This window comes from Phyllostomus discolor, chromosome 2 (assembly GCF_004126475.2).
Source record: "Phyllostomus discolor isolate MPI-MPIP mPhyDis1 chromosome 2, mPhyDis1.pri.v3, whole genome shotgun sequence".
In the NCBI taxonomy this organism is placed as follows: Eukaryota; Metazoa; Chordata; class Mammalia; order Chiroptera; family Phyllostomidae; genus Phyllostomus; species Phyllostomus discolor.
In genome coordinates, this window is record NC_040904.2 from 75,277,663 (window position 1) to 75,299,076 (window position 21,414).

The 21,414-nt window shown below is 33.6% G+C and overlaps 1 protein-coding gene across 2 annotated transcripts in view; it reads left to right on the forward strand.

Moving 5' to 3' along the window:
- EPHA3 (EPH receptor A3) overlaps window positions 1-21,414 on the forward strand; it is a 341,621-nt gene that overhangs the window by 264,647 nt on the left and 55,560 nt on the right. The window contains exons 7-11 of one of the 2 annotated variants that reach the window (XM_028504495.2): window positions 883-1,045; window positions 7,675-7,777; window positions 8,479-8,546; window positions 13,474-13,599; window positions 19,579-19,764. In XM_028504495.2, the coding sequence (XP_028360296.1) occupies window positions 883-1,045; window positions 7,675-7,777; window positions 8,479-8,546; window positions 13,474-13,599; window positions 19,579-19,764 (646 nt within the window). The remainder of the gene's footprint in view (window positions 1-882; window positions 1,046-7,674; window positions 7,778-8,478; window positions 8,547-13,473; window positions 13,600-19,578; window positions 19,765-21,414) is intronic. The other variant, XM_036017958.1, reaches the window with a different exon arrangement.

Here is a 21,414-nt window from a genome sequence, read left to right on the forward strand (position 1 = left end):
CTAAAACATAACCAGCATCTCTAACAAAAAAGTAAGTGTGACTTACCACCTTATTTCTGCAGTGATCTGTCTAGTGTTGGCTGACAGTGTGCATTGCTCTGTATTACCCACTCTAGGCCCCACTCCACATACAGAAACATTTTTCTGTTGCTCAAACACAGGATGCCCATAAAGTGCTCAGTTCATATTAATATATGTTAGAGAGAAAATGTGATTCTATTTAATCCAATTTTTGTGAAAAAGCTTGACACGAGAAGACTTTACTATTAATATGTAGTGTGAATTCCCTAATGCACAATGTGAATCTCCTACAGATCTTTTTTGAGAAATATTTCTAGACTTTCATCTGGAGATTTTTGTTTCTATTAAACCATTCTGACTTCAATTTAATGAAAGTACAGTACAACTCAGTTGGTTCTGAGGAAGTTATTAATGTAGAGCTACATATAGAAGCTTGATCTTTTTAAATTTAATATTTTACAACTGATAGAATATTTCCTATCTGAGAATCAATAGGATATTCCTATTAGGTTTAGTCAAAAAGAGTATTTTCCTTTTTATAAATTTATTCTTTGATTAGGTTGAAAATTTCAGCCTTGTTTGAGAACAGATTTTTCCTAAAGGATTCACTAATTGGTAAGAATGAAAATTAAATTTCCTGTTTTATGTGCAGGGCACAAATTATTATATTCAAATTAGGAAACTCTGTAAATATTTTTAACTTAAAAAATGCCTTCAGAGAGTGAAATAATTATCATGTCTCTTTTATCTGTTCTTTACTCTGTATTAAATTGTAAAACAATTGGTTTTGAGTGGTTCACCTTTTTATCATTTGATACATTATGAAGATTTGATTTTAACATGATTTTTCTTACCTCAAAGCAGGAGCAAGAGACCAGTTATACCATTCTAAGGGCAAGAGGCACAAATGTCACCATCAGTAGCCTCAAGCCTGACACTACATACGTATTCCAAATCCGAGCCCGAACAGCAGCTGGGTATGGGACCAACAGTCGCAAGTTCGAGTTTGAAACAAGTCCAGACTGTATGTACCATTTCAGTGGAGTGTGATGGGGGGAAGGGAAGTGTTGCAAAGGTGTCTGATGATTCATTCTCACTCTCCTAAATTTTAAATAAGTGTGATACATTGAAAGTATCATGGCTTGGAACATTTAATGATTTGCATAGCACTGGGTCTGGGCATTGTGTTTTTATAAATGTACATTTGTGTTTTTTTCTCTTTTACAAACCAAACATATTGTAATGCCTGAAATGTTTCTGAGTTTTTATTAGTCATAAATTGCTTTCAGGAACATTAAGTAGTATAGTAACATACTTTCAGTACCTGTTAATCCAGATATTCCAGGTTCATTGAATAACTCAATTATGTACAAAAAAAACCCTTTCTAATCCATGAGGATCTTATTTTGTTTTAATTTTTAACACAGTCAACTTTGTATTACTTGAAGATTAAGGGTTTTTTTAAATCTGATGTATTATCTCATTCACATCCACAAGCAATTTGGATAGTCCCATCTCTGTGACCCTAAGTTTGACTAAAATTGGTCTAAAATAGGCAAACATTACTCCAACAGTTTTCTTTGAATGCATTTGCTTCATATTAGAAGAGCTCTCTGCTAAAATATAATTATTAAAAGGGTAAAATCATAGCCATGGTACTACTATAAAGTAAACACAAGTTAACATTCTACTTAACTTAGTGAGACTAATAAACATTTAAAATTGGTCCAAAGGAAAAATACATATGCAAACATATGTGTGTGTAAGGAATCAGGAATGCATAAATTTGATAATAGATCCCAAACTGGCTAATATCCTATATGAAAATAAATGAATGATTAGGATTATCTCATCTACAGCACACATCAATTATATCTCTATTGAATTAACTGTTATCGTAGTAATTGTAATGGGAAAATCAAACACATCCTTGTAAGTTCACTTCAACCTAAATCCACAGTTGTAAAATACCCTAGAAAAAAATTAAAAAAAAATAACTTCCTTCAGAAACTGCTTATCCAGGGAGAATATAACAATTCCCAGCCCTTCACTTAAAAGAAGCCCAGTAATCTCTTTTGACTGTTCTAATTTGTCATTTTTCCCTGGGAACTATATTCTCAATTATATAATTATTTTGTTTATGATTTAAAATCACATTGTTATAGGCATGGTAATATTTTATGCCCAAATTTTATACCTAATAGAAACACTGAGGATTAACAACAACAACAAAACTATTTAAGTAATATGATAGGGTAAATATCTTAGGTTACACTTTTGTCAGACAATTAGAAATTCTGCTTACAAAAACAATCTGTACATTCTGTGAAGCACTGAGATTCTCAAGGCCTTGGAAGTCATTGTCTGACAGCAGAAACCTAATGATTCTATTTGGAGGAGAACTGCCATTTTCAAATACACAAATCTGTACTTTTCGCCCTCAGCCCATCTTCCTGTGATGGAATGAGTAGGAAAAACCTCTCTCCGAGGACACTTGAAGCAAAATGCTGTAAAATACCATAGAAGTCATGTGAACAATTAAAAAATGTTAAACAAATTTAACATTTTAGGTAACATAGTAACCAAATATAATTGCAATTTAGCATTAATAATTAAATCTTTTCATAATGTTTATCCAGTACAAAGATAGTTTCTTGCTTTGAAATTATTGTAGATTCTTTTAATCATTTTTATTTTGTTATTGGATTTACCAAGAATAATCCCAAATCATAGAAATAGATAAAGCAAATGTTTATCATACCCTGTGGTATAAATTGGGCATATTGAAGGCAGTAAGGTCAGATCACCATTAGATAAAACTTTATCATGTTGATGCATTATTTTGGAATGTCAGTCTAATCTTGTATGTTCTTAATTAGCACCAACCCTATCTGATAAGTGCATTTGTAAAAGCAACAACAAACTTCAAAATTCTGATGCAGTTACAGGTTTACCACAGATATCGCTAAGGTAGTGTTACACATGAGCTTCTAATGAGGCTTCAGTGTCTGAGACTTATGAAATATTCCACTTAAAATCTACAGATTCTTAGGGTTTTTGCTAAATAACTTTTATATTTGTATTACTTACATTGACTGAGAGCAGATAAAAAGAAGGTAGAAAGAAAAGTACAACTTTTTAAATATCTCCCTCTCCAGTTATAAAAAATAATTGAGTTGCACAGTTTAAAAATATATATATACATTAATTTACTCTTATTGCTTCACCATAGAATCCTTCCAGATTTAAATATAGATGAGAAAAAAAGTGCCCATTGTCTTAAGGGGAAAATAATAAAATCAATTCTCACCCCATTTTTAAAAATCAAAATGATGTACAGTTGACCCTTAAACAGCTTGGGAATTAGGGGTGCAGACCACCTGTACCGTCGAAAATCCACAGATAATTTAAGTCGGCCCTCTGCACAGGCAGATTTCCAACCACAAATTGAAAATACATACTCATAAAACACTCTAAAGGTTTACGACTCTTATTTATTATATATTGACATTTAATAGATATAGAAAAAGCCTGTGTTTAGATTGCTTTAACAGTTTGCTGTTTGCTCTGGTTTTACTTTTTAAATTATATTAAAAATTCTCATTCATAACACAGGTAAATATTTCTTAGTCAAGTACAGTATATTGTTTACTTTTAATAGGAATTCAGATAATATTTTCTGAACTTGGTTTATAGTAAAGAAATGGAGGCGCAGTGATTATATATATGTGTATATACACATATATATGTGTGTGTATAGATATACACATATGTGATTTAAAATGTCTTTCTTTTTATATATCACTGCTTTGCATTTATTATCATGCACCTTTAGCAGGTGAGGAAACAGAGGCATAGAGAGATTAAGTAAGCTTTCCAAAGTCACACGTCAAGTAGATGATGGGTCTGATTCTAGAACCAATATATTTATATGACAATATAATATAACATTTTAATAAACATTTTATTTGATCCTGTTCTACAAGCTATTCAGATGCTATTATTTTTTTAACATATGGCCTATGACATAAATGTATATGTCTTTTTCTGAGGTTGCACAGCTAATAAGTGGAATCAACAAACCTACAGTCTTCAGAGTGTGGACTACTGCTGATTCATTGCTGCTATTTTACATGCTAAGAAAAAAAGATGTTAAACTAAGACACAAAAATCAGAATATATAAGAGTCAAGGGATTTTCCAAGAGTAAAGGCAACATCCACCAAACATGTTTGGGAAAGCAGACAGTCCATCTGTCTTGAAAACCTCAGCAGGAAGAAACTGTATCCTCAGTAGGATTTTTATGTTGATTGAATTATTATTATTTTTATATAGTAGGTGGTGTGTGTGTGTGTTTTGTTTAAATAATAGTGCATATTTGAACATCCAAGGAATCCAAGGAATCTGAAAAGTAAAAATATATGGAATAGAAGTGAGTTTTGGAATTGAAGAATTCTATGGATATTGTTAAAAAAGATGAGTCCTAGGGGCAATTCAATTAGCACTTCTGAATGCTTCCTACCATTTTTCCATTGTTTTTACTAAGTTGGTATGAAGCAAATTTAATCTCTTGGACCCTAGTGTTAGGGGATATTAAAGCAACTTGACAAAGGTAGAATGGAATGTTATATAGATAATTTTGAATCCCAAAATTGTTATTCATATGTAATTTTGTAGAACATAGCATACTTTTTCCAGATTTCTACTGAAAAAATGAAATACTAAAAGCAAGTAACATTTATTAAACACTTAGTATGTGCTTCACACTGTTCTACATGATTTACTTTATTAACTCATTTATTTAATCCTCACAGCATCACATTATGTCACACAGAAAATAAGTACAAAAATCTAGGCATCTGGTTTGGGAGAGTAAGCTCCTAACTAGCCTATTTTAGGGAGAGAAAATGGGCACTATGCTACTTGAGACCAGGGGAGCAGTTTAATTGATGGACAACATATTTAAATTGAATTTCTAAGATGTAATAGATACCAATTTTTAACAGTATGCCACATAAAGTTATTAAGCAATTCTGTAACATACATTTAATCAAGATTAGTCATTCAAATATTTGTTCATTTGAGTAACAAACAATGATTTGATTTTTGTATGTGCATTACATAGTCTCTGGGATTCATGGATATGTAGAGCTAGCAGAAATTGTAGAGAAGTTCTAGTTTAATCCTGTCTTTGACCAAAAGAAGAAATGGAGACTTCTTTCTTCTATCATGTTTCCCCTCCCAGTTTTACTGACCTTTATTTTAAAAACTAGCTAAAATTTACTAGAGAATTCAGAACTTGCTGTTCTTTGTAAGTCATGACAGCATACAAAATGAAAAGCATGAGAGAAATATTATTATATGTTTATGGAGCATTATTGAATCCCTAGCTTATTTTACAAACTATACACAGATCTATGGTTAATGGATGTATAGTTCAAGTCTTTAGGAAGCAGATATTAAGAGAATTATGAGAGCTTTCTATGGGGAAATATGAATAATGAGTAAAAGAGGTGGACAGAAGTGGGCAACCAGCGCATCAAACTGAGATGTAAGTCAGCTACCTTTGTAGAGAGATGGGAGAGGGAAGAGTGAAGGAGGACATGCCTCAGTCATCAATGCAGTTCTGAGGGTGTCACCAACCCAGTGGGGAACTCCAGAGTGAAGATTATACCCAAAGTGTCCTGCATTGGGCAGGCAGGGACTGGCTCCAGTCCCCTTGCCATGTCTAGGCACTGAGGAGAGCATGGCCTGAGTGTGAGGCTGCGGGTACATCCTAAAAGTGCAGCAGCTGGAGGCTGTCTGCCTACTGAGGCTGGGCAGCTCGGTGATCCAAGCAGGCACTCACGTAACGGCCACAATGGTATAAACAAAAGCTCGCTGGTAGGAAAGAATAAAGTGCAGCAACAGTTTATATAATGAGTGTGCATGCCATCCTGCAGACTCAGAGCTCTTTTTTCAAATGCTTGGAAGATGTCTAACAGGCTATCTGCCATTTTTCTTTATTTGCATCATTTACCTAGTCCTAAAACTGCATTATTTTAGAGATAACAGTCCAAGCATACATTTTGATTAGGGTGAGAATGTGATTTTGGTTTGCTGCTGGAGAGGCAATGGTATTCAAATAACCAAACTTACTCTTCTAAGCTCTTCATTTATACATCATTCATTCACTTGCTTAATCAATATTTACCACAAAAAAAATGTAGGTTCAACTCTGAGCAGAGGAACGATTGTTCTAGGAACTGTGTGTATTTTAGAAAGTCTAGACATTAGAATATTCACGGAGTGTATTAGCACATGAACCTGGGGATTTTGACAGGGGACAGATTTCGAGGAGTTTTATATTTTCTGCCACAGCATTTACATTTTATCCTGAAAGTGGAGAGACCTGCAAAAAATTTACATATGAGAATGACAAGATCAAGTTCATGGTTTAGAAGGAGTACTCTGGTTGCCAGGTAAAGGAAAAGGCATGCATGTAGACTCTAATTAGGAACTTCTAATCATAATCTAGAAGAGAAAGATATAAACGAAGATATTTTCAACAGGTTTAGTGACAAATCAGATGTGAATGATCAGGAGAGGGAGCAGACAAGGTGGCATTATATTTGTGGGCTACATCTTTGCAGCTGGAATGCTGTGGCCTGCAATCACCTGCATCAGCATCATGGAGCTCATAAGAAATTCAGCCTCAGTCCCCACTCCAGACCCACTGAATTAGAAACTGCTTTTTCCCTAAGATACCCAAGCGGTTTGTAGGAACATCAAAGCTGGAGAAGCATTTGTCTAGGTCAAGGTTCATGAAACTTCCTAGAAAGTGCTAAGACAGTACATATTTTAGGCTTTGTATGTATAGTCTCTGTTGCTCCTATATTGGCCATTTATTATAGCATAAAAGCAGCCATACACAATACACAAATGAATGGATGTGTTCCAAAATGCTCTTATTTATGGACACTAACATTTAAATGTTATATAATTTGCACATCACAAAAGCTTCTTGTTTTGGCTTTTTACAACCTTTAAGAAACGTAAAGCCATTCTAAACTCCTGAGGTGTATCAAAACTGATCGCAGGCCATATTTTGTCCCCGGGCCATTTTTGCCAACACTTTGTGAGTGAATGAGCAGTGGGCCATTTACAAATGTAGGGAATACAGGGAGAGGAACAAGTCACTGGCAATATATTATGAGGCCTATAGGGAGGTGTTATACCACCTTTTAATTAAATAAATATAGATATTGAAGAGCAAACCAGCTTAATTAGGAAGCTTTCATCATTTCATTCTGGAAAAGCTTACCTGTTCTTCATGTTCCCTGGCTAACGTCTTTACCCACTGTATTTTTTCGCCGTTGAGGATAGACAAAGCCAGTTCCACACACTTTATCCAGCTGGCACTCAAGTAGTATTTGATTGATGTCATTGAAACAGATTATTCAATCTGGTTAATTAGTAATTTCACACAAAATTATAGGGAATGTCATTTTTTATGCTCACTGAAGAATTACTTTTACTTCTATATTAGACAGTAGCCATATTTCAGGTAAAAGCAGAATAAATGTGACTTAATTTATCAGATTTTCCATGTGGATGTTAGTTATGATGTGTTAATGCCTGGTCCTTTCATTTTTTTTCCTCTTCAACCTCACAGCTTTCTCCATCTCCGGTGAAAACAGCCAAGTGGTAATGATTGCCATTTCAGCGGCTGTGGCAATTATCCTCCTCACAGTCCTCACCTATGTTTTGATTGGAAGGTGCGTTCACAGTCTGTTTTATGGCTTACTTTCATTATTGCTTTGCTTCCCCTCACCAATTGCTGTTAAAAATCTGAAGAGTGTGGTCAATAATGTATTTTAACCCATAGGAATGTCCCCATTTGTATTGTAGAACTTTGTCCTCCCTTTCTTTTGTTTCTTCATCTTTAGTTTTGATTTTATTTTCCCATTAAATTCCAGCCCCATTCTTCAATACACATCTCTTCTCTCTTTTGACCTCATTCCTACTTTTACCTTTTTCCCCCAATTATCCCTTCACTCTTCAAATACACCTCAGATTTCCCTGATGCTTTCTCACCCAGAACACTGGTAACACAGCACAGCACTAATCACTAACAATGGAGACTTTACCCTTCATTCATTCTAACAGCAGTTGTTAAAAAAATACTATAAACACTTTCTAAAGCCATTATAAAAACTCAACTGAAGGGGTCTGCACAGTGGGGAAGCAACTCTACGTGTCTTCTCATTAGGCAGCTTTCCAGGGTCCCCAGAGAAAGGGGCTTTCTATAGAGGACTGAGAAAATATGAAGTCATTAAATTTTCACTAAAGCATTTAATTGTTTGAGGAAAATGCTTTATTTTATTTATTTTATTTTTTTGCTTTGCAAATTCTGAACATCGATAGTTGTTTTAAGTATATTTTCTTTCTGTGTTCTCTTTTCTTAATTTACCTCTAGGTTCTGTGGCTATAACAAGTCAAAACATGGGGCAGATGAAAAAAGACTTCATTTTGGGAATGGACATTGTAAGTTTCTTAAGTGTTTTGGTGTATGGGTTTTACCATTTCGGTTATAGCAGTTGTTTACAATTGGGTAATAACCCCCTGACAAAGAAAATTCAAAAGCAATTTTAAGAAAAAATGACAAATTATTTTAAACAGAGAAAGAAATTCATGAGTCTGCATTAAGTAATTTTGCATGCCACATTTAAGCAGACTTAAGCTAAAGTTAAGGGTAACCTGTGGTTTATATTCAAATAATGCACACAATGCAGAGTTGGTACTATAGTCAGCTTGCATAGCTAAAAAGGCAAAGCATATTTTCAATTTCCTTGTTACTAGTCCTTTACTAAATAAATAGGAGCCGTTTCCCTTTCCCAACTGCCAGGTAAATATAAACAACCTCTGTTTATGTAAAATGCCTTACTTACTCCATTTCATCAACCAACCAGGAGAGCGACTTTAGAATAAACTGTTTATTTTGGAGTTACATGATATCTAATTGGTAGGAAAGCAAGCACTTTTCCCTCATATGTTAATACTAAGCAATTTAATCTCTTTTAAAAATATTTTCTAAAAGAAATACTGTTTTAGGAAACAAAGTGTTTATGTCTAATAAAAACGCTCATTGTATTTTCTTCTGGTAAAACGAATCATCCCAGTTGCTTTGCTTTTCCAGACTATGGCTCAGTTGAATGTGGCAATTACTAACCAGTGGCATTAAAGGTAATAGCATGTTCTCATGGAAATTAGTATGGAGACGGTACTCATGCTATGTGCCTCAAATAACCTCAATATAACTAGTGTAGTCTTGTAAACATTACTTTCTCTGGCATTCACTAGTGCCCTCTAAAATTATTTTCAACTCGACATGTTACTTGTTTGTAGTCTTGGTTTTGCATCTAAAAATTATAGCTTTAGCTGTAACTCAAGTAAAAACTTGATTACCTGTTGCTAACATGCAGGAGGAATACAGTAGCTTGAAAAAAAAATGTTTTCCAAAAATGTGAATTGTGGTGATATCGACACAGTGCCAGAGTTTAGAGAGAGTATTGTCTGTTTTTTCCACCTCATTGCTGTCATTATAGAATGATTCACAAAAAAAGCCAAAATACTATATACTATGAACCTTCTTAATATCAATATTTTATCATTTCAGATTAGTTAAATTACAAACTCAAAAGCCCTCAAAGTATACATGAACAAATTACAGGATGGTTGTCTGGCTTTTTTTTTTCTTCTTTCTTTCTTTTTTTATGGTCCCACAAAACACTGAAAATTGCCATGCATTCCTTTGGATTAAATTGCTTTTAATTTGAGTTGGACAATCAATGTAAATATTGTTTTTAGAGCAAAACCATACTGACCTGTTTTTTTATATGGGAATTATAAATCTCATGAATTTGGATCATTGATAAATTCCTGTGTGCCAATTGTAAGTAGTTTCTTTACATTCAGATCTCTTTTATCTGTTGGTTTTTATGGTAAAGTTGGTTGAAACTTCAATATTCTTCAAATGTGCAATATCCTGATGATAGACAAACAAAAAAGAAATTATTTTATCCTAGCTCCAAAGGCATAAAGTAACTTACGTGCATGTCATAAACTTTCTGCGTCTTAATGCTACAGCTGGTTTATTTCAGACCGTTTATTTGGTATTACTTTAAAAAGCTCTAGCTATGAACTATTCCCTCTAGCCTTGTTACAAATCCCATAATATAGCTTCAAAAGGAAAGAAATGTGTTTCACCTTCTAAGATCCTGTCCCATTGCCCTCCCTGGCTGGGCCTTCTTACTTTTTGTGATCCTTAGGGCAACTCATGCTGGTAAAATGGAAATGTAAATTATTGTGTTTGCACAGAACGAGCTGTAAAGTAGTGCAGCTTAACACGTGTGCATGTGTTTATTATCTGGTTTTCTTGACACAGCGCAGTCACTCTGTGTGTTGCCCTTAATTATTGGTGCGAGGGGATTATGTGCCTTGCATCCTGACTCACCTGATTTCTGGAATCTCTGGGGTCAGCAGTTAAAAATCAACAGCCAAAGCTCCCACAGTGAACAAGCCTCTTTACTTGGGGATGTGTGTGTATTTACGCTTGTACTGCTTCCCCAAATGCCATGTGGATACAAAAGCTATTTTTTTAGTTTAATTAATCATGATAAATTTGATTGATTTTATTTGAGGATGATTACTTAATTTTCAGATTATTTAGTAATACATCTCTCCCTAGGGCTGGCAGGTTTTGAAGGGTAACTCAAAAGCACAATTTCAAGGTTTTTTAAAGCCAATACTATTTAAAATAGTTGATACATTGTTTCTGATAACTCATTTTATAATCTTCTCTGTAAATTCTGATGTCAGTAAATCTTTCACAAGGTGATTTCCATAAGTTCAGCCAGGAAAGGCATTTGTAATTGTTTACCAGAAAAAAAAGGATTATTTAAAACTTATTCTTAAAGTATTTTGTTCTTGAAAAAGAATACTAATTTTTCTTCTTTTGTTACCATTTCTTTACCTTACTATTACTGGGGAAAAAAAGCAAAACTGGTTAAACAAAAATCGTAGCCTCCATTTTATGTGAGTCTTCATTAAAATGTAACTAAATTGTCTTAATGACAACAAAAAAATATGACACAGCTTTTTTTCCTAACGTCTTTTAGAACGCGTATAGTTACTTTTCTTGTTTTTCTTACTCCAAAACTTTTCTTTGTATGATAGTTTGAAAGTATGTTAGATTTCCTTAATCTGTTTGCCTCTTTTAAGAGTAAAGTGTTTTAGTACTGACTTTGCTAGAAGAAGTTTTGGTGTAGTAATAAATTATAGTAAACCACTGTACTAAAGAGTGACTCAGCCCTATTTTTATAAGAAGCAATAATGTTTATAATAATGGCAAAAACATGTAAACTGATCTGTGAGCTCAAAAACTTGGCATTTCTGACCCCAAATTCTGTGTCCAGGAAACCTCAATGATATTAATAATTATAAATAAACCTCCTTACATAAAAATACTAATGATGACATTTGGGGACACTAGCTACATAACAGGCACTCATATTAGGCCCTTTAGTAGCAAAGTTTCAAGAACTTTCTTTTCTATGGTGTCTAGCTAATTATTTTTGCTGAGCTAGTCCAAATAGAAAAACTTCAGAAGCTATTGCACACATAGTTTGCCCAAAGCAATGGCAAAGGACTTGCCGTTTCCCCATTTCGGTGGGTGTTGACTCCCCAAGCTGTCAGTGTCCTCACAAACTATCCACACTTTGCCTCAGGACAAAGAGTTGCACCCCTTTTACAATGTCAGTGTCAACACCAGGAGGAAGTAAAAGCAGCATTGGTAGCCATTCTTTCCCTATGTCATATTCACTCCTGTGTCCTCCATTCACTCCCTCACACTTCCAGGTCATTCTGCTGTCTCACAGTCATCTGAAGTAGTGAGGGAAATAGTTTTTCAGCAGCGTAAATTATTATGCGGTGTAACCATAGCATTCACAAAGTTGTACTGTAGAACCACATGCTGCTCATGTGTAGCCAAACTCTGAAATCCTGGATTCACTTGCCTAATGTACACTGTGCTGAAGTCTCTCAGAACAACTGCTGTCATCACAGTTTACACACCTCCGTCTTGCAAACCACCACACTGACGCAAAGGAGTCTTCAGTTGTCATAGAACATCGGGCTGCAAGTTGGCCAAAAGCTTCTTTCATCACAAAGTGATATGAGAAAAGATAAAGTTTTACTTTATTTGTTACTTTAGGATAAAATAATGATTCAATATTCTAGGGTGATTAATAAAAAATATATCATCATCAATCAACCAAGTCCCTTGCTAAAACAATGTCACCAATATTTTTTCTAACTAATGTTACCAAAATTAAAAAGAAAACCAGTAATATCAGTGCATATACTATGGGAGTTAAATTACAATTCCCTTAATGTTAAAGCATGTTTATGTACTTTAATGGACCTTAAGCTCACTTTTAAAAAATTTAGCTTTCTTTCAAAGAAAGTTTATTGAACATTCCAAATTGCTTCTGATATGAGCTCTTTGTCCAAATGATAAGGACCTTATTGATATTAAACAAAATCCAAAATGATCTCCTATCTTTTGTCTTGCTCTTTTGGTTACAGAATACCATGAAAAATCTCCATGTTTAAAATAATTAAATAAATAATTATAAAGATTTATGTTCAATAAGCTATAAATATAATTTATATTTTGGATTTAGCTCCGTCGCATCATTATTAAATCTATAGAGAATACTTACCTTTAACTATGCTGAAAAGCTACATGGCAAGACTTCAGTTAATTGATGCTATATTACTATATACATTTAATGCCCATGTTATATATACAAAACTTCACGGCTTAAAGTTCACCTATTATTGCCATGCAGGATTTTGACTGTGAGTGTATTTTGAAAAATGCAGAATAGTGTCAGACAGAAGACATACGAGTTATATCCTTCAATTAATTTATCTGTAATTGCAGCAATTATCGCATCTTATAGAAGTATTTCACAAACTTCCAGTTATTGTCAGATGTGGTATTGTAATTGACACTTGGTTACTCTTTGTAGAATGATAAAGGCGCAATAGGGTGATAGACTTCACTCACTAGTGCTATGAGTAGGCATTATGGGACCTACAACAATTCTGACCCACCTTCTTCTCTGTAAGATCCCCCTCTTTGAATGTCCATTTTCCTTCTACTGGTTTTGTAGAGAAAGATCATTATGGTTACTTTTTATGTTTCATTATGGGAAACTTCTTTAATTAAGTTGGTCAACACTTAGTCCAACCTCTGCCGATTTCTATGATATCTCAGAATAAATGAAAGATTGGTGTACTTTATAGTAATGAGGGTTATTTTTAACCAATAATGTTATAAAATTTGTTCAACAAAGGTTTTACAAATTCAGCTACAGTAATGTTTCTTTATCCTTCCCTTAAACAGTAAAACTCCCAGGTCTCAGAACTTACGTTGACCCACACACGTACGAAGACCCTGCCCAAGCAGTTCATGAGTTTGCTAAGGAATTGGATGCCACCAACATAGCCATTGACAAAGTCGTTGGAGCAGGTAACCACCACAGTAACTCTCACTGCCAGCCTAGTGCACTATTCATGAGTTTACAACTATGAGTGACAATCCTCCCTGGTATTTCTCTGGTCCTCAGGCCTATATATACAGTATAGGGAAAAATAGGTTTCCAGCTGTGAGTATAGGAAACACAGAATTTATGCTTGTATTATTATTTTTTTAAAGATTTTATTTATTTATTTTTAGGGAGGGAAGGGAGGGAGGGAGAGAGAGAGAGAGAGAGAGAGAGAGAGAGAGAGAGAGAGAGAGACATCAATGTGTGGTTGCTGGGGGTTATGGCCTGCAACCCAGGAATGTACCCTGGCTGGGAATCGAACCTGGGACACTTTGGTTCCCAGCCCGCGCTCAATCCACTGAACTATGCCAGCCAGGTGCTTGTATTATTATTTATAAATCATTGTATTATTTTCCATACAAATAACTGTAAACCTACTTTTGCCCCACCTTTTATATTTTTATGACAAAGGATATTATCTGATTTTATGATCAAAGGCAAGCAACAAATGAATGGAGTATTTAATAGAACTTAATGATTTCAAAGGTGCCAGATCTTCAGACTCACAGTCAAGGGCCAGCTTTTTATTTACTAAAATTAAACTCCCAGCAGCAGCTGGGGCTTCCTGTGGGCTTCCCATGGCTATGCTGATCAAGTGTCACAAAGACCATTTTGCTAAAGAGGGATAACAAGATAAAAGTGTGTTTTACCTTAAGTAAACCCACTAAGTGACATTTTGGATTTGTGGACTAAAGGTAATTTTAGAATCCTCCTCAGAATTTAAAGTCTGGACAGTACAAAATAAAATCATGAATGAAACATTTTAAAAACACAGATTTCATGGCAACTACTTTCAGTGGGTAGTTTAAATAATGTGAAGTGCTACATTTTAATGCTTACCTATAACTTTATATAGTATTAATTTATTTGTGTTGAAACTTGTTTCCATATAGACATCTCTTTGATTCATTCATAAAAGTGCTGTACCATAAATTCATAAATAAATATCCATGGAGTGATTATTTACAGCTGTTGCTTATTTTCAATGATAATTACAGAAATATATAAAATAACAGTATTTTACACACTTAGGTATAAAATGTAAACATCCATAGTACATGCAGTGTTCATTTTAATAAAACTAGTACTGAAAAGTAAAAATAAACAATCCCATACAATAATGGTTTTACATCATCTCATTCTTTAATATCACTCCAAAAACAGACACAAACTAGTTGTGTGTATGTAGAAAATAGAGTGAAAGATTGAAAAATTAGTTCATTGAATTTATGTATAACATACCAGAACACATTTTCTATAACTACTATATTTATAACCAAAACTTCTTTATATAAATGTGCATATAATTTCCTCTGAATCTTTTTCTATGCACTGAAGCAGTATTTAGAACTCAAGCAGTATTTACTGTTTAAGAAGGATACCCTGAGTCATTCATATTATCTAAATAGAATAATAATTTACCGAATTTTCTCCTCTAAAAGGAGACAACTTGGGATGGTCAACATACAATATAATATACAGATAATATATTACATAATTGCAAAAATATCTAATTTTCTCATTGTCATATCATCTTAAAGGTCACATGTGTAGGCAATATTAAAATATTCAGCTAGTGATTCAAAAAAGCAAACTAGTTACTTTTTTTTCACACTCTAAGACTTAAAAATAAATGCATTTACCATATACCTATGTTTACTCAATTAAAAGAGTTATATATTGATTACTCCCTTCCATTGGTTCAGTGATGCTTGTGAGCTGCTCCATTGTGCAGAGGGTTTTGGTCATTTTTTAAATGTTGCCCTCAAGACTGTTCCCCATCGTGGAAGCTGTAAAAGCATATACCACACAAGAACTCTCAGTACTCAGCTGGAGAGGAGGAAACACCCACTTGTGTTCAGCCAGTGTTCAAAAAGCCAGACAGACACATTGGGATGTTGAAATTTTGAGACAGTCCTCTTAAGTAAAAGGTTAGATATGCAGATGTTATTCACAAAGCCAGACGTCTATTACACAGTGGTGTGGAACAAAGCACACTCATTAGAAATGGTATCTGATCAATAAGATAAAGGGAAAGCCTATCTATACAAAACTCGCTTAATCCCTTATGAAATACTAGGATCCTGTTTTTTTCCTTTTCTAGAAAATTAGATGTATGTATATTTTCAGGGTTTTACAGACAATGTTCTCATTTGACTCATTAAAGACAACAAAACAGTGCCTGTTGTGTTTGCAAATAGGTGTATCTTTAAGGTCAGTTATATTTTTCCTAGAAGATTTCAGTATAATATGCACATTCAATTCTAGTCTGTCTTGATTAGCCTTTAAAGGTATGTCATTGTCAAGATAAACTATAAAATCAAGATTTTAAAACATTTTGTTGTAAAGTTTTAAATATCTATAAAAATTGGTGAAACTGTGCAAGAATCTGATTAGCAACTATAATCTACTGTTAAAAGGCAGAATATCTTGGTCAATGATAGAAATTTTACAGTCAGTTAAATATACAGAAAGACTTTATATGGGCTAATTCTCTAATTTTCAGTCAAGGATTGTATACAAAGAAGTGAGTATAATAAATTTTTAATTTTGCTCCCTAATCTAACCATTATTTCAAAAATTAAATACTGAAATGTTCTGAAGGTAGAAAATATTTACATAACTCCTGGTCTTTGCTAGGCATTGACATATATTTGGTTTTATTATCTTTTAGATAAGGATTGTTATCTTCATTTCACCAGATGAGGAAAAAAAATCTAAAAATTTGAATGGCCTATGGTCACATAGTTATAAATTAGGAAACCAAAATTAGAATCTTGTACTTTCCAACTTAAAAGTCCATGCTATACATTGATGGTCATGATGGAAACTTTTTCTAAACTTTTGTGAGGATCAATTTGATAATTCATGTATAGTGCTTTGCTGATATACCAACTTCTTCTTTGCATATTTTTATTATAATTCTTTTATTTAAAACAGTAGAAGGAGAATGGGCTTTGAGATTAGTACAGAGGGTCATTCTAATTAAATACTTTTTTGTCTAAGAAATTTTACTTTGAGCAATTTTATATTGTGCATTTTAAATCAGAGTATGGCATTCTAATTCTCATAAACCACACTTTATTTCAAAAGACAATTTACTGCACTTATTGAATCAAAAATAAAGCAGTATTTTTCCAAACGATCTACCATTAACTGTGCTTTCACATAGAAATAACAGAATCTAAATTTTCTTTCTTATAGGGGCAAAGTAGCTGAATGAGACCCTGTAAAACTTGGCTAAATTGGAAGATCAGGCATTACATTCACCCAGTTTTTTAAACTTTTAATAGTTCTTTTAAGTTTTTATGAAGAGAATTAAAGTAATACTTAGCATTTCTTTGTTTTGTATAATATATTGGTGACCATTTTCTGGTATCATGTAATAATCACATTTCTAAATTTTATAGTTTTAAAAAATTAGCATCATTGAAATACCACTTTCTGGATTTTGAAGACAGAAATATGTGTACATATGTGGAACTATCCCAGTGAGAACAGAGAAAGAACTGTAATCAGCCCACTTGAATTCAAATTCTTCTCTTTGATTGCCCTAGTGATGTCCTTTTACAAAATGTTCTCCTTTAAAATACAAGTCCAATAAAATATGAGATTAACCTTGCTATCACCATCCTCATCACAACCTTCTGTTCTCATATTAAAACAGTATTTGACATTTTGAAAGCACTTTTATATTTATTCTTCAATTTGATCTAACTCTTGAGAGGTAAAGCAATAACTTATTCTTCTTAGAATGGTTTTGAACTGAAAGAGGAAAATAGTAATTAACATTCAGCATTTACTATGTGTCTGTATGCACTTTTCTAAGTGCTTTACATACATTCATTCCTTTAATTGAACAAAATCCTTGTTAAGACACAGTTCGTGTTCCTATATAATAGATAAGGAAACAACAGCACAGAGAGATTAAGGTACTCACTCAAAATCACACAGCTAAGTGACAGAGGTAGAATTAGACTCTAGGTGATTTGGTTCCAGAATCCATGCTCTACCCTGTACTGTCTGTCCTATAAGCTGACAAGTGACTTGTCAGTTAGAATAAAGGGTGATGGCATCCCAATTTAAAACATGACTAATTATGACACATTGACTCATGATAATGGCAGAACTTTCAGAAAATGAAAATTCATTATGGATGCCTCCTTATAGTTTGCCTAAAAGTAATGTTTACCAAGTAAACTGGAGTTCTGGGAAGGTTCTTATAGCCCTGTATAAGGATAGAAATTCTTACTCTTCCTTACAAATTCTAACAATGATTTACTTAGCATCATAATTTCTCCTCCTAATACACACCTATAATGATATATTCTCCATTGGTTTTAAAAAGACTAATGAGTGGTCTCAAGTTCTGCCCCTGATTCTCCCTATCACACTATGGAACACTCTAGCTACAGAATTTGCTATTTTCTCTGTATTTCCTCAAAGGGAAGAAATTAGATCTGCCTTGTTTACCATTACATCTATGTTTCTCATAGTGTCTATCATACTGGTGCCAATTGATGAGTATTTATTAAGTAATGTATGAAAAGCTGCTTTTGGAGCTTAACTCAATTTCAAAAGTTGTAGCATAAGTCATTGTTTTGAAAATAGGGGTGAGACTGGATTCCCAAGTAAGGGTTATATCTGGGGAAGTTTAGAGCTTCCTGGAGAGAAGCAAGTCATTTTTAGTGATGAGCTAGTAAATAAATAGGGCAACTTGCTTCTTTTGTGGGACAAACCACTTATTTGGACAAAAAATTAAAGAAACATTGCACTCAGTGACACCTTCTCTCTGGCTGACCAATGAATGGGGCCTGCGGTTCATATAAAAGCTCACAGTGAGAACATGGGACCAAGAATGTTACTCTGTTCCACAGACATTCTCAAAAGTAAACATGTATTTTAATCATTTTCAGAAAAACATCTTATTTTATATTTCAAAAAATATTTTAAACATTGTATAAAACTGACTAATAATCAATGCAACATTAAGACTTCATGAATACAGAGCATGATATGTATGGCGCTCCTTTGTGGTTATTACTATGGCAGCAGTGGGGAGAGAGAAATGAATGTAAAGGGTCTCTGCTCTCTGGAAGCTAAAAATTTACTGAAAGAGCAATTGTTTTCAATGACAACGTATATGAAGATAGTGCTTAAACTAGCTCTAGGTAATGTTCTACTGATTGCATTACACTATTTAAAAACCAGCAACAATTTATAATCAATAAATTCTGGATTAATTGTTCATTTAAGACAAACTTTTTTAAGACATTGAATCTAAGAAAATATTCCCACAGTGATTTCATGGATTAAAATGTGGTATTGTTTATTTGATACTGTTGTATTATTGTTCTCCTTCCAGAAGCGCAGAGAACTTTACAACTAGTTTGTCAATAATGTAGTATAGTGCTGCTTCAATAAAATGTATTGATAGCAGATGGTTTCCTTTTCATTTTCAGAGGGTTCAAGTATATAGCTAAATCGGCCTTCTTAGTAAAAACAAAATAGTTAAAAACATCTGAAATTTAATCCAATGCACAATGCATAACATTCGTGCTGGTCTGTTGATTCCCTGAGGAAGTGGTAGCTATGAGAACAAGAATTGAAAAGTCTCATAGATATAGTTTTCAACTGTCCTTTTATTCTTTCATATTGCATTATTCAATGTGCTACTTCAGAATATATGAGGCTTATCACAAGGTCCATTTACTACTAGAGTGTGGATACCTGGAGGTTCTTAGGGAATGTTAGATTACCAACTTCTAAAATGATTTGGAGTGTACATCTGAAAACCAAAGGTATAAATATTTTGAATGAAATTGTTAAAAGGAAACAATTGTTCTCTATTAATTTTTATTATATATTTTTTCTTGTTGGTTTGTTCTTTTGCATTCAAACAGGTGAATTTGGAGAGGTGTGCAGTGGTCGCTTAAAACTCCCATCCAAAAAAGAGATTTCAGTGGCCATCAAGACCTTGAAAGTGGGCTACACTGAAAAGCAAAGAAGAGACTTCCTGGGAGAAGCAAGCATTATGGGACAATTTGACCACCCCAATATTATTAGACTGGAGGGAGTTGTTACTAAAAGTAAGTAAAGTTGTAAGATCAACATTTGTGTATGTTGAGCAGAGGTCATTTAAACCTGAACTTAATCACTTAAGAAATTTGATTTTTTTAAATAAGTATCTAACAGTTCTAACAAAAAGACCAGTTTAACAATATCATGCCTTTCTTTGACAGAAGAACAGATATTTAACTAGTATTATATTGACAATGATCTTTAAAAAACCTTAAAATATTTAGGAGTTAACCATTAGGTTATATTAACACATGCTGATTTAAAAATAGGTACAAAATGAATTTTTGAGAACTTTCTGTTATGTAGAGTTGCAAGAAACAACAATGATTCAATTTGGACAGAAATTGTCAGGAACTCCCAGCTAGCTGCCATTTTTTTACTGTTCACCAGTTCCATTTAAGCTTCCAAATCTTTACCAGCTACCCCCATCCTGGCTTTAAGAAAATTATGAGAGTTTGTGGAATACTTCAGAGCTGTAAAGATTGAGACCACATTGGACCCAAGGCATTTTCTTGGTTGTCTGTGGATTTCAAACAATTCTGATCTACAGTCCCAGATGAATTCGTGACTTGTCTGGGGAAGCTCGGGCTCACAGCCTGTGATAGAGATCTGAACTATTTCCTTGATAGTTTCTCCAGCCAGACTCAAAAAGAATCCCATGAGGCAACTATGTGATTTTTGGCTCCAATCCCAATGAAAAGCTCTTGAGAATGTTCTGGGATTTTTTTTTCCTTAAGATTTTAAAGCACAAAATGAAGAATAAGCTAAATTGGCAGCAAACTCTTTAGAATGAAAGGCAACATAGCAGGGAATTTGGCATCTTTAATTCACTGGCACCACATTTTCCTATTTTGTGGTTACCAATAGACATTACACATTATATTTTTTACACTGATATTTTTCTTTAACATTACACAGAGCACTTTCCTAATGGCAGTAATACCTATTCACATTTTAGTGTGATTAAAAAGGCAATTTCTTCCTCAGAAAAGCATGATATAATTGCAGTATACTTTGATATCCTTTAGAGTTTTCTTATATAATAAACGGGATTAAGGATTTAGCAATGTAAGAAAACTTAATCATAAAGTATAAGCTATATTAAGTCATATAAGAATAATTTTCCTCTGTACTACTAAAAATTAGGCCTAGTACTAATAGCAACACTGAAATATTTTCTGACATAAAAATCTTTAAAATATTTTTAATTAATAGTCAAAACACTATTGTAGTAGTAAGGACTGGGAAAATGTATGAATCCTCTGTTCCTTACTGGTTAGATCAGACTACTTGACAGGGGATAGAATGGTGTCTCTGTGGTGCTTTAGGAGTCAATTAGTCATTATTCTCCCCCACAGCATCCCTACCAAGTCACTGTTCTATCTTCAACCCCAGTGGGAGAGGAAATGCACTTACACTTATGCAGCCATTCTTCTTTTAACTCTCAATTTTTACAACCTTTTCTTTATGAGTTGACTATTATGTGTCCACCATTGTACTGTAGAGATTATTTTATACTTACTACTATCCTGTGAATTAGATATAACATAATTTTACATTTGAACAAATGATAACTAAAGAACAAGTAGCTTGTCTAACTACAAACTGCTAGATATGGCATTAGGAACTTGATCTGTTGGTTTTACTTTTTTCATCGA